Source organism: Carassius carassius, chromosome 29 (genome assembly GCF_963082965.1).
Source record: "Carassius carassius chromosome 29, fCarCar2.1, whole genome shotgun sequence".
Taxonomy (NCBI): domain Eukaryota; kingdom Metazoa; phylum Chordata; class Actinopteri; order Cypriniformes; family Cyprinidae; genus Carassius; species Carassius carassius.
The window spans coordinates 23,159,379-23,171,641 of NC_081783.1; the positions used below are offsets into that span (position 1 = coordinate 23,159,379).

Consider the following 12,263-nt stretch of genomic DNA (forward strand, 5'->3'; position numbering starts at 1 on the left):
CAAAGTCACCAGTGAAAGGAGGGCTATCGGTCTGACGACGAGAAAGTAACAGACAGTGCAGCAGGCAAGATGCTAACATTAGCTACTAGTTATATAAGCTGATATTGCTAACATGCTTTAGTAGGGTATTCTGTTAATCATTTTCAAACATTTAAACCAGGCAGGATTAACCTTACAGTACTCAGCACGGACTACTGTCGAAAATCATTTTAAAGCATAGCACCACAAAATCAGACTTTAGCTCATCTTTTTACTTTGAGATCATTCTAAGGCAAAATACAAATTTCAAATCATAACAACATATAGTTTAATAGCTATGATACTGAAAGATTTTTTTTAAATCAAATCTTTGCATAGCAATTATAGACGGTTTCAATGGCAACAACATAAACAAACGTTACTGCGCATGCGCGCTTTTGTGGCCCTAACTTAACTTCCGGTAGACTTCCAAATAGAATCAATAACAACAGCCAAGTCCCTCTAGAGTAGATATTTTTTTGATAACAAACAAAATATGTTTGCTGCGTAAATCAGGTGGACTTAATAAAAATGCAAATTAATTATTTGCCAGCAGGAGATGCTTTAAAGCGCGAGAAATAGAGGTTTCCCCAGTAACAGCTGTAAACAAAGAAGAGCTACGCTCACAAACGTTGCGTTATCAGGCATGTAACATGCAAGTCTTCCTTCAGAAACAGTGATATAAAAACACCCGTGCCTCGTTTTGATATTTAAACATATAAAATGTAAGGAATAATTATTATTAGTAAACGTGCAGGACGTAATGTTACTCGTGTTTATTCAACGAAGCCTTTTTAAAAAAACACCAGTTTTAAAATCGTGGCTAGTCTCCAAAAATAAATAAACGTATGGGAAACACATCCCACAGCACAACCACATAAGCACCTGAGCCCAACTTCAGTCTACTCATCACCTTGACTTTAACTGCGTTTAAGTCAGTTAAATCTAGCCAGACCGATATACACAACACAGACCGGAAGTTAACTTAGGGCCAGGCGCGTGCGCCCGATGAAACCGTCTATATCACGAAACACTGGAATCTAACAATGCCTCTATTTCGTTTTTTATCTGTGCACTTATTCATTTGCACTGTAAAAAATAAATACATTACAAAACAAAGCAGTTCATTATCAGGACATTATCCATTAATTTTATTCACATATCTATATGTGCACATTTTCTTTTATATCTTTTAGTATATTTCTACACTTTTTTTTTAGCTGCCATTTTCTCCTCTTTTTGCCTTTTTTTATGTCCTCTAGCTTTAGTTTTCGCTTGTTCACAAGGTCAGCATTGAGGAGCATCAGCTTCTTCAGGAAGTCTCTGGAGGGCTGGATGCGTCTCGACTTTATGACGTGATCAATGGCATCCTCCACCATCATGTCATGGCAGATCATCAGATATGCCAGAAACAGAGTCGCAGAGTGGTCAACACCCTGCTTGCAGCAAATCAACACCTTACCTGAGGAAACAAAAAAAGAAACATGGTAAAAAAACTAATTAATAGACTTTAACACACTTGATAATAGACAAGATATGGAGTGTGTGTGTGTGTGTGTGTCAGCCCTTACTCCCTGGCTTATTCACGGCCTTGTCAATGAATTTTGCAGCTGGCATGAAGCACTTGCTGATGTCAGAACAGTGTCTGTCCATTGTAGGCAAGCTGTAATAATTGATGTGCAAGCCTCTGTAATATCTGGACCCTGTATTGACTGTTCCTTCTAGATCTTCAACATAAGATGTTCCCAAGAAGTAGTTCAAGTCCTTTTTGGGCGCTGCAGCGTTCAGAATGTGAGTGATGCACATCTCCTGCAGCATATCTCGGTCTGTTGCGGTCTCTCTGCACAAGGACACAAAAGCCTTGGTTAGTCTTTTATATAAAACTATTTACGTTGTAGAATAAATGACAGAACAATGAGAGAAATAAAATTGTGTTGCAGACTTACTCGTCTCCGATGAAGACCCTGGGCCAGACATTGGTGACATGTCTTTGTTTGAGCAGTGTACACTGCTTCAAACGATCCTCTAGTTGGAGCATGGTTAAAGGGACGTAGTTTTCCAAACTTGCAAGTTCAGATAACACTGTAGACTCTGGCTCAAGAACGCTTGGACTTGGTGCACTTAAATCCACTGGAGTAGCCAGATCCCATTCAGGTCGTGGCTTGAGAACGCTTGGACCTGGGAGGTACATTTCCACTGAATCAACCAGATCCTCTTCAGGGTCTGGCTCAGGGACACTTGAACCCGGGGCATATAATTCCATCGAGTCCTTATCCCATTCACGTTCAAGAGGATCATCCAGATCCTCCTCAGAGTCCGGCTCAGGAACGCTAGGACTTGAAGTGTACAGTTCCACTGCATCAACCAGATCCCATTTAGGAGGAGCAACCAAATCCTCAATAGGTTTTGGTTCACGAACATTCAGATCCATCTCAGGCCATGCTGAGTTCGATCTGTCGTTCTGGAGGAAGGTTTTTTTCATATTGCTCACTGTAGCATATTCTACTCTCTTGGTTACAACGAAGCCACGAACCTTCTTATTCTTCATGGCTTTGGTAGTTTCTGACAAAAGAAGAAAAACATACAATGTGGCATTAGAAACATCTCTCACCAGATTAAACATGATTAATTAGTCCAAATTGTAAGAAGACATTTCTATTAGCATCTTTTCACCTTTTGGGCTGGCACATGATTCTTCTGAATCAACCAGATGCAGTTTAGGTTCAGAAGGAACAACAAGATCCACTTCAGGTTCAGGGATACACGATTGCTCTGTATCTAACAGATCCAATTCAGGTTCTGGCTTGGGAGCACTTAGATCTTGAACAAATGATTCCTTTGGATCGAGAAGATCCACTTCAGGTTGCCCAACAGTTTCTGGCATTTTTGTCTGGAAAACTGCCCAAATTTGCTGGAAGATTGCCCCCATTTTCTTCGTTATCTCCCCAACAGTGAGTCCTGAAAAAAAGAAGAAAACAAACTAGATAAGCCTTGTCTGAGAGTAAAAAAAAACTTTTAAAAGCTTGAAGTTTGAAAATCATTTCAAACCCCATTAAACATCATAATTAACTTCATAATTAAAAACCAATCAGACCTTTACAAAACAACTACGAGTCCTCTGCTAGTTGTTCCTAGCATCTATCCAACTATTTTTAGCAGATAGATCGAGAGAGTGGATGAACTCTAAACAAGGCATTACTTTCAAAAGTTTTCAGCTCTAAATGGAAATCTAACAGCGTTTGGAAGACGTCTACAGGAATTCCATAAGTCAGATAATTTAGAAAAAATATAGCAACCAAAATTCAAATCAGCATAAAGGTCACTGACAAATTTAGTGGTTGTAGCTTTAGAGCTCAACGAGGTGTAGTAAAATAGTATTAGGTCTTTGTCACAGCCAACATATAATAATTTATTATTAGAAACATCTCTAACAACACAAATAAACATGAATAAGAAATATGCATGTCTTCACCTGTTGGACTGTTCTCAGCATCCAGGACACCCTGATCATTGGCCTCTTCCACTGAAGGTCCTGCTGGGTCGCTCAGATCTTCAGAGACCAGCGTAGGACTCTTCAGCTCTGAGATGCTGTCGTTCCTGTTCATCTCCAGCTGCAAATCTTTCACTTCACAGACTGAGATGTTGTCACTAGCATTAACCTCCAGCTGCACACGCATCTCTCCTGGACTGCAGTATCTGCCTGAGACATGATCCACTGTCACAACCTCCAGCTGCACATCTAACTCTCGAGATGCACTGCTGATAAGGTCGTAGATGTCATCGGTGATCTCAAACTCCAGCTGCACATCTTTATCATCTGATGCCCAGTAGCTGTCACCGAAGTAGAAGGCGTTATTGACGTACACCTCCAGGAGCACCTCTCTCATGTCTGTGGACATTGTGTCTGTGGTTCTCATACTGACAGATAAGTAATCCGTATCTGGTAATGTCAGTTTGAACTGTAACGCTATCTGATACACACTGTCTGTACAGATTAAATATATCTCGATCTATATGGACAGGCGTTTGTAAAAGTGTTGCTAGGTTAGTTTTCGCAGACTTCACTCACTGTTGCGAACATCACTCAACTAAAAAGATTCTGCTAGGGCGAGACCTTTTATACTGACTGGGTCTGTGACGTCATGAAACAGTGACGCGTCTTGTTCCAGTTGCCATGGAAACGGAATGTTTACCAACAGCAGCATTTTCGCTAATTGGTTCATTAGTTCAGAAAATAAATAATTATTTTTAATAGCGGTTTTCAACTATATTTCATATCGCGTTTATGTCCGCGTTTGCTGCGATCCATCTCCAGCTACACAGCATGAAAAAAAAAATCACATTTAACATTACTATGCTTGAGTGCAGTTTTACCATCAAAAAAATTATTCATTTAAGTTAAACAGTTCATTTTCATGTTTCATGATTGCATGGTTTGAATCTGAATCAGTCGGACGAATCCTCCACTGAATTAACTTGTAGGCTACTGTAAGTACAAATCTCTTTAGATTATTAAGCCATTTTTTTGTGTACTGAAGACTCGTTATACTCCACCTATAGTCATTTCTGTCTAACTTTACCTTAATTGGAACTGATTTGTTCGATACCAAATACATTTGAAACAAAGTTATTTTTAATGATTGTAATCATTTTTGTTTAAAGTAATTTAATCTATAACATTTTTTAATAAACATAACTGCATAATGAAGGGTCATTCCCACAGAACGCGTTTTGATATTGATTTTAAACGCATTAGCGCGCGCTCACGCACAAACTCTCTCTCTCACACACACACACACACACACACCACAGTAGGCTTTTTTCATTTCAAGTGATCCCTAAATCTTCTGTTCAAGACAGTATTGTGTGACTGTTTATAGTGGATCCTTTTCATATTTAACGTTACTTACGTTATGAACTTGCAGCGTCAAACGCATCTGTCAAGCGCAATGCAACAAAAAATCCTGCAAATGTTTTATTCAAACATGTTTTATTACAAAAATGTTCTTATTCTATTTGTATCTTTTTCTGGGGGAAAACTGGTATGTCAGACTAACTGAGACTTGTATACTGTTGCCCTCCTATTGGTTTAAATTGATTTTATTTGCTCTTCTCATCTGTAAGTGGCTTTTGATAAAAGCGTCTGCTAAATGATTAAATGTTAATGTTAAATGAATATCTATTAAATGCAATAAGCCAATCATCTAATGCCATGAATATGTAAATGTGTTTTTTTTCTAGCTTATTTTGTATTAAATAGGTTTGTCTAGAGAGTATTACAATTCTTCCTTTTTATTACGTGTCATTAAAATGTCGACAAATTTTCCTAGTGGTGAACAACTGATATTTCGAAGGCTACATAAGCCTAAATTACGAAACTTCTACTGAAACCACTGACTCTGGCTGTTTGATTTGGTTTGATACACGTGATTCGTAAAGGTTCACGAAGCAGTGTGTTTCTAAAACGCCAGTCACTGTACCGTTCAGACAGAAAAACTTGCTTCGAAAAACGCGAGCTTTGGAGCGGGAAAACACGCAAGGTTTAAGCTTTTTTAAAAGGTTACCTCCATTTAAATGGAGGAATGACCTCCCCAACTCAATCCGAGCAGCTGAGTCCTTAGCCATCCTCAAGAATCGGCTTAAAACACATCTCTTCCATCTTCATTTGACCCTCTAACTTTAAGATATACTCATAAGATAAGTAAACCACAAGTGCAAGTTTGTGTAATTACAGATGAGGTTGGAGTACATTAATATGTCCAGTCATAAAGTTTCTAAATATTTCCATACACACATATCAATGCGTTTGCTTTATCACTGTCTTCATCCCATTGCTTTTGTATTGTTACTGTTGTTGCAAGTGTGAGCAGCTGAACTTAAATCGTGTTCATGCAAAAACAGTCACAAAAAAATTACATGAAACAATCAAGGACAACTTTAATGGTAGCACATTAAATTCTCTAGGAGCTCTAGGATGACGTTTTTTCTGACATTTTAGTTAAAACAATATGGGAGTAGTCTCCGTGGCCCAATGAATTATGAAACATATTCAAAACAAGAAAGATCAGATATAAATACTCCTAAGGCTGTTGTGAGTTGATAAAACACTTCAGATGTCATCCCTGAGTCCTCATCTCCCAGTTATCATGAGTCCGCATGCTTGTTTTGAGCTGCTTGTTACTGTGTTTTCTTCTGTTCCAGGCCTTTGACTTGTCCCTCCAGTCTGCTAATTCGGCTTTCCAGACTGCCTGCTGTCCCACCGCAGCTGCTCGTAGCGACTCCAAACACCGCACAGATGAGCACTAGTAGAGTCAGTCTCGCTGTAGTGTGTTCAGTGGAGGCGGCGGGGTCACAGACGATCCGCACAAACAGCCACAGCACCACGACCGCCTTAATCAGCCAAAACACTCGCCTTACAAGCCCCACGGTGACTCGAAGCAACAAGGACAGGAGCCAGTATCCAATCAGAGCCAGCAAGGCCCACTTGGTCACAGCAGACACGCCCTCTGCGGTGAAATGAGGCACTGATATCGTCTCTTTCAATAGGACACAGAAAGAAAGAATAAAGAACAGATGTCAATTCGGTGTAGCAGTTTCTAAGCTGTTTAAAGTGGTTGCTAAAGAGAGGGGTCGGTTGATGTTTTGGGTGGTGCTAGGGTGTAAGTCTATAGCATTTTTTGCCCCATTTTGCTGTATAAAAAATTAAAGATAGTTCACCCAAAATTAAAATGATGGATTAATCACCCTCAAGGCCTCCTAGGTGTATATGACTTTCTTCTTTCAGACGAATCCAGTCAGAGTTATATTAAAAAAAATGTCATGACTTTATGATGGCAGTGGGTGGGTGTTTCTGTTCAACAGTCCAAAAGAAGTGCAATAGAGCACATCCATCCATAATAAACAGTGCCTCAAAGGGCTCATAGGGGTGAATAAAGGCCCCCTGTAATGGATTCATGCATTTTTGTAAGAAAAATATCAAACATTATAAACACTTTTCTATATATATATATATATATATATATATATATATATATTTTTTTTTTTTTTTTTTTTAATTTATCCGATTTGATTTGTCTGAAAGAAGAAATTAATATACAAATAGGATGCCTTGAGGGTGAGTAAAGCATGGGCTTATTTTTATTTTTGGGTGAACAAACCCTTTTAAATCTGAACAGAATGATAACTAAAACTATATCAACATCCTCACCAACAAAAGGTAATGCTATGTTTATTATATACTTTAAAAGCTCAAGCTCTTTAAAGTCAAATGGGTTCTGATTTGCTGTGAATATTTGTCTTAATTAATAGGTTGCATACTTCGAAGGGTAGATTCAAAGACCTGATATGTCACAGGGGCTGTCCCAATTCGAAGGCTCCTTCAAATACAGCCTTGAAATGCGTCCTAGAACTGATGGATCCTCCACGATCCCAAAATTAACTGCACGCTGATGACGGCAGGAAGGTATATATATATATTTATTTTATTTTTTGACAAAAAATAACACTTTACAATGTAAGTATTGGGTTTCAACTTATTCAAAATATTTAATGTTAAAAATGTCACACAAAAAAAACACTTAAAATGTTGACATTTCTTACTTAGATGCCACTTTATAGAGAGTTTATGCTATTTATTATGTACATAAATTGACCAAGGTGAACATGTTATGACAGGTCGTTAACAAAGACAAACAACCTGGTTAAATATCACAAAAGTATAGTAAATTCCCTTAATGAAAATGAACCATGGTTTTACTACAGAAATACCAAGGTTGTTGTAGTTAAACCATGTTAACCACAAATGAAGCATGGTTTTGCTACACTAACAATAGTTTAACCATGGTATTGTTAGTAAAACTGTGGTTATATAAATAGTAATCAATCCACCAAAAAAAATATAATAAATGGTTACTGCACCTTTACCGTGGGTGTCACTAGGCCATTTTTAGGGGGGCTATAGGTTGACTGTAATCCATTACATACCTTTCTATCAAAGTTATCTGACTTTTTCAAGATTAATTAGTTCTGACACAGCTTAACTCTTGAGTTCTTGTCATTTTATCACCATTTTCTAAACATTGTGTAAATAGCACAAATAAATATAAATAGAATCAACATACAAATTGAACAATTTCAAACAGGGCCGACTGGTAAAGCCTGCACTGTGGCCCGGCAAACCCCAGCTGCGGCCCTGCCCATATGTTTCTGAGATGAATCAGTCATTTATGTCACTTTCTCTGTTAGTACTCTTCAGAATTACAGCTTGAGCTTGCCAAAAAATGGGAACCCGTCATGTGGCTTATCTTATAATTCATTACATTGCGTTAAACTTTCAGAATATGCATATTTAAGTTGAACAATTTTGAAGGGATTTAGATTTAGATCTAGGCACATGGAGATGACCTTTACTCACCGTTGACTCCAGTTGCTCTGAGAATTTCAGATACATACACAGCAATGACATTCAGTCCACTGGCAGCTCCTTCAGCAACAAACTGCAGCAACATTTCGACAAACTAAAGAAAAAAAATCAAAGACAGAGAAAAGTGATTCGATTTCAGAACTTGTCTATGTAGTGTACATTCCTTTTCTTCCAGAGTGCCGTCTTTATCTGAACTCAACTCATAGATCACTGGCCATAGCTAATCATTAACCAATACTGACTGACAGAGTGACGCAATGCACATCTGATTTAATTAAAGCAATGATTCAGGGTTCAATGCAAATTCTATAGACAGCGTATGTGACATGCTGTTGGTGGCAAAAATCATGTTTTCATTAATGCACCAACAATGTATATCTACAGGGCACAACACCGTATCATAACAGTAAGGTTTTTAGTAAGTGGACGGTTGCAGTTCTGTTCTGATTATCAAATTACAAAATGCAATTAACTATTTGATCGTACATAGTTAATAAAAATATATATGTACATCAGTTTTTAAAAGGGAGGAATAAACATTTATTTTGTTATTTGAATCTGATATTTTAACAAAACTGCTTTACAAGTAATATTTTTTCTAAGAAATCTCCTTTTTTATGGCAAACTGCTTAATATGGATTTCCTTACAAAAATTATATCCTTTTCATTTTCATTATAATCTCAGGATATTTGTACTACCCTTACATTTTTTCCTTTATACTCCCCCAAAATTAATAATAATTAAATTAATAATTACATCACAAATTAAAACAAGTTGTGTGTTTGAAGTCATTGTGTACAAATTGCAATTTATATAAAAAAAATGTATTTTTGAAAAAATTAAATAGGTCCGGACAAAATGAGTGTCATGTTAGGCTGGTAAATCACACTTCTACTGTTACTTTTACATTTAAAGTAGTCACACTTCAGATTAGCCAAAATCAAAATAATAATTTTGATTATTGTTAGGTATATGCATTTCCAATAATAGTCAGTTTAAATGTGGTACTTCATTGTTCATCTCTTGATTTTTAACCCTAAAAAGGGCAGACCCATGAAGAGACATCAGAAAATTTATTTAATGCTTTTTTCCATCTTATTGGGACTCAAATAATACAATTTCATGATTTTATTTCTAAACTTGATACTTAATATTGATTTGAATGTTTGTATCCCAGGGTGAGTTGATTTCCCACGAAGCAGTTTTAAATGCTGTCCGTGAGCTAATCAAAGAATGTATGAACAAAGTCAATAGCCTATATGTAAATATTCACACAAACCATTTCAAGATGAAACCAAGAAATGAGACCTTACGCTTTCACTGCTGCTCCTCACAGTTTCTCAAATGTTTGTATTCCTCGGGATACGTCGCCCCTTTTAGGGTTAATATTAAATCTGGATCTTGTAGCAAAATAGTTTAGAACCACTTAAGACAACAACGTGGACAACTTTATAGCTCAAATAACATATACTTGTATGAAACAATCAAAGTAAGAGTTTTAAAAGACATCTGAGCTGTGCATTTCTGGTTTTAAACCTTCCCGGATATCATATTTCCTCAGTGTTTTGCATATGTTTTTCATACGGAGGGATGAGCTGAAATTACATTCTGAAAAAAAAGCATGCTAGGTACACAGAGCTATACTTGTACTGAACCCGAAACATTATTTTTAAACAGTGAGAACTGTTCAGATAATTTGTGAACATTCAAACAAAGGATGCAAAGACACAAGGAGACAAACAATCAGAAACAGTGTGCATGACTTCATAAAGCAAGTCGATAAGAAAATAATCAGAGACAAAGCAGCATTGTTTGCCATTCTGGGCGTGAGCCACACAGCACTTGCACACCTGTTATGGCATTTTTCTTCAGTAGCAGTTGTGGCTTTCATACAGACAGTCGGTTACACACACAAATGAGCTTGTGCATGTCAAAACAAGTACACATATCAGTCCGTGAGACACTTTTACTTGTTCTTACCATTGCAACAGAAAAGATTTTCTCTGGGCCAAACACTGAGTCAAGGTACAACACAGCATTCTGGGTCAAAGAGAGACGAGGGGCGGATGGGTGAGGGGGACAGAAGCAGAGGAAATTAGGAATGAGTGGAGGAGAGGAAGGGGTTAAAAGAGGATAAACAAGTCAAGGGGCAACATGAGAGAGGGATAAAAGTGGGTAGAGAAATGTGAATTCCACATACCACAATGAGCATGCATTAGGGAATAAGAGAAGTAAAGGTCCAGTAATCTGAATATTGATAAGTGTGTGTTTGTTTGTATATATATATATATATATATATATATATATATATATATATATATATATATAAATTCAAAATCACAATTGTTTCTTCTAGATGTCTTTGTTTTGCATGAAGTCACATGATTCTCGGATGTTTCTCCTGAGGCTGTAAAAAGTCGTGTTTCTCCTCTAGAGTCTCAATGTGTGCATTCCTCATCAAATCGTATTTATACTCAGCAAATCTTACATTTTTGTCTGTTCTCATTAAACATCCGAGGCAAAGTTGATACTTTAATGAAAAATAATCAAGACCTCTGTTAAATAAGTAGCCTTAACTATGGGAGAGCAGCCTTTATGGGATATTTGTGAACACATTTGAGCAATGTATTCCTGTGGGAGGTGAAAAATTAGTCATTCAATAATTTCACAAATAACAAAAATAAATAAATAAAAAGTCACCTGAACGCAAATCTCAATCACATGGGTGCCAACAATAGACTCCACGTATGATCTCAACCCGTCCAGAGGCTCCAGAATAACAGACCCCAAACCAGAAGTGAACTCTTCAGCAAACCCGTGACACAAGACCGACCGAAGCAGAACCAAAAACCCGAAGAAAAGCAGCTTTTCAGAACCTCTCGAGACAACGCTGGGAACAGACATCCTTAAAACCCCGGATCAACGAAAACAAAGACACGGAATAATCGATGTGTAACTGATCGAGTTTGTCTAGCGGTCGTCTTTGCGTTTCAGTAACCTTGAAAAAACGAATGAATGTACCACTGGTTCTTGTTTGAGAAAACTAAACCTAGTACATGGCTGAACAACTCAACCAAAAAAAAAACTAACTGTACAATTAGATGTCATATGCGCAGTTTCTCATATATATTACTATAATTAAGTTCTCAAGCACGCTCTTGCCAAGGGTACTTAAAAATAGCGCCTAGATTACTGTATATGGTATCGTACAACAAAGCGTTTAGTCGATAAAATAAGATACCATTTAATTTAAAGAAACAATCTAATGCAAAAAAAATATTTCTTTTTAAAAAACAAACAAAAAAGTCTATTTATTGGCGTTTCTTGAGCGAGTATCCGTGCTTGATCCGGTTTGTGAGGATCTGTGGATGTTGAAGGTGTCTGAGGAGCCGAGTGCCCCCGCCTTCTGCAATCCTGCGCAGGCAAGAGAAACCCGTTCCCACGCTGCTTTAGTTTAACAGACGAGACACGAGGTGTTTCAGTGGTTTAGACACGAGCTGATAGATTTACAGAAGAGCCGAGATGCCTGTGGATCTGCACGCCGGGGCATGTGCCTCTTACTGACACTGAAGACCAGATATAACAAGAGGAAAGAATGAGGATATAAACCAACTGTTTAAACGTCATACATCATATATCAAAATATACTGAATAACATTACACTCACAGTTATTAAACACTTAATTTCTCGGTGTCCTTGTTACATTTAGGCTACTTATTGTATTGGGTAAGTTACTCTTAAAAGTAATTAATTACTAGATAATTATCTTTAACAGTGTCATTTGATTACTGTACTCATACGGTACTCAATATACTATAAAA

The 12,263-nt window shown here is 37.3% G+C and overlaps 2 protein-coding genes across 2 annotated transcripts; both read right to left on the reverse strand.

Moving 5' to 3' along the window:
• Positions 1-1,141: 1,141 nt before the first annotated feature.
• Positions 1,142-4,080, reverse strand: LOC132109333 (uncharacterized). Its single transcript, XM_059515338.1, has 5 exons — positions 3,491-4,080; positions 2,692-2,976; positions 1,965-2,580; positions 1,590-1,858; positions 1,142-1,480 (listed from the first exon to the last, which is right to left on the reverse strand). The coding sequence occupies exons 1-5, from the start codon at positions 3,933-3,935 to the stop codon at positions 1,182-1,184; spliced, it is 1,914 nt and encodes a 637-aa protein (XP_059371321.1). The 5' UTR covers positions 3,936-4,080; the 3' UTR covers positions 1,142-1,181.
• Positions 4,081-5,930: 1,850 nt separating this feature from the next.
• On the reverse strand, positions 5,931-11,439 carry si:dkey-74k8.3 (transmembrane protein 109). Its single transcript, XM_059516799.1, has 3 exons — positions 11,142-11,439; positions 8,432-8,534; positions 5,931-6,554 (listed from the first exon to the last, which is right to left on the reverse strand). Exons 1-3 carry the CDS (start codon positions 11,343-11,345, stop codon positions 6,196-6,198), a joined length of 666 nt encoding a protein of 221 aa, XP_059372782.1. The 5' UTR covers positions 11,346-11,439; the 3' UTR covers positions 5,931-6,195.
• Positions 11,440-12,263: the final 824 nt, after the last annotated feature.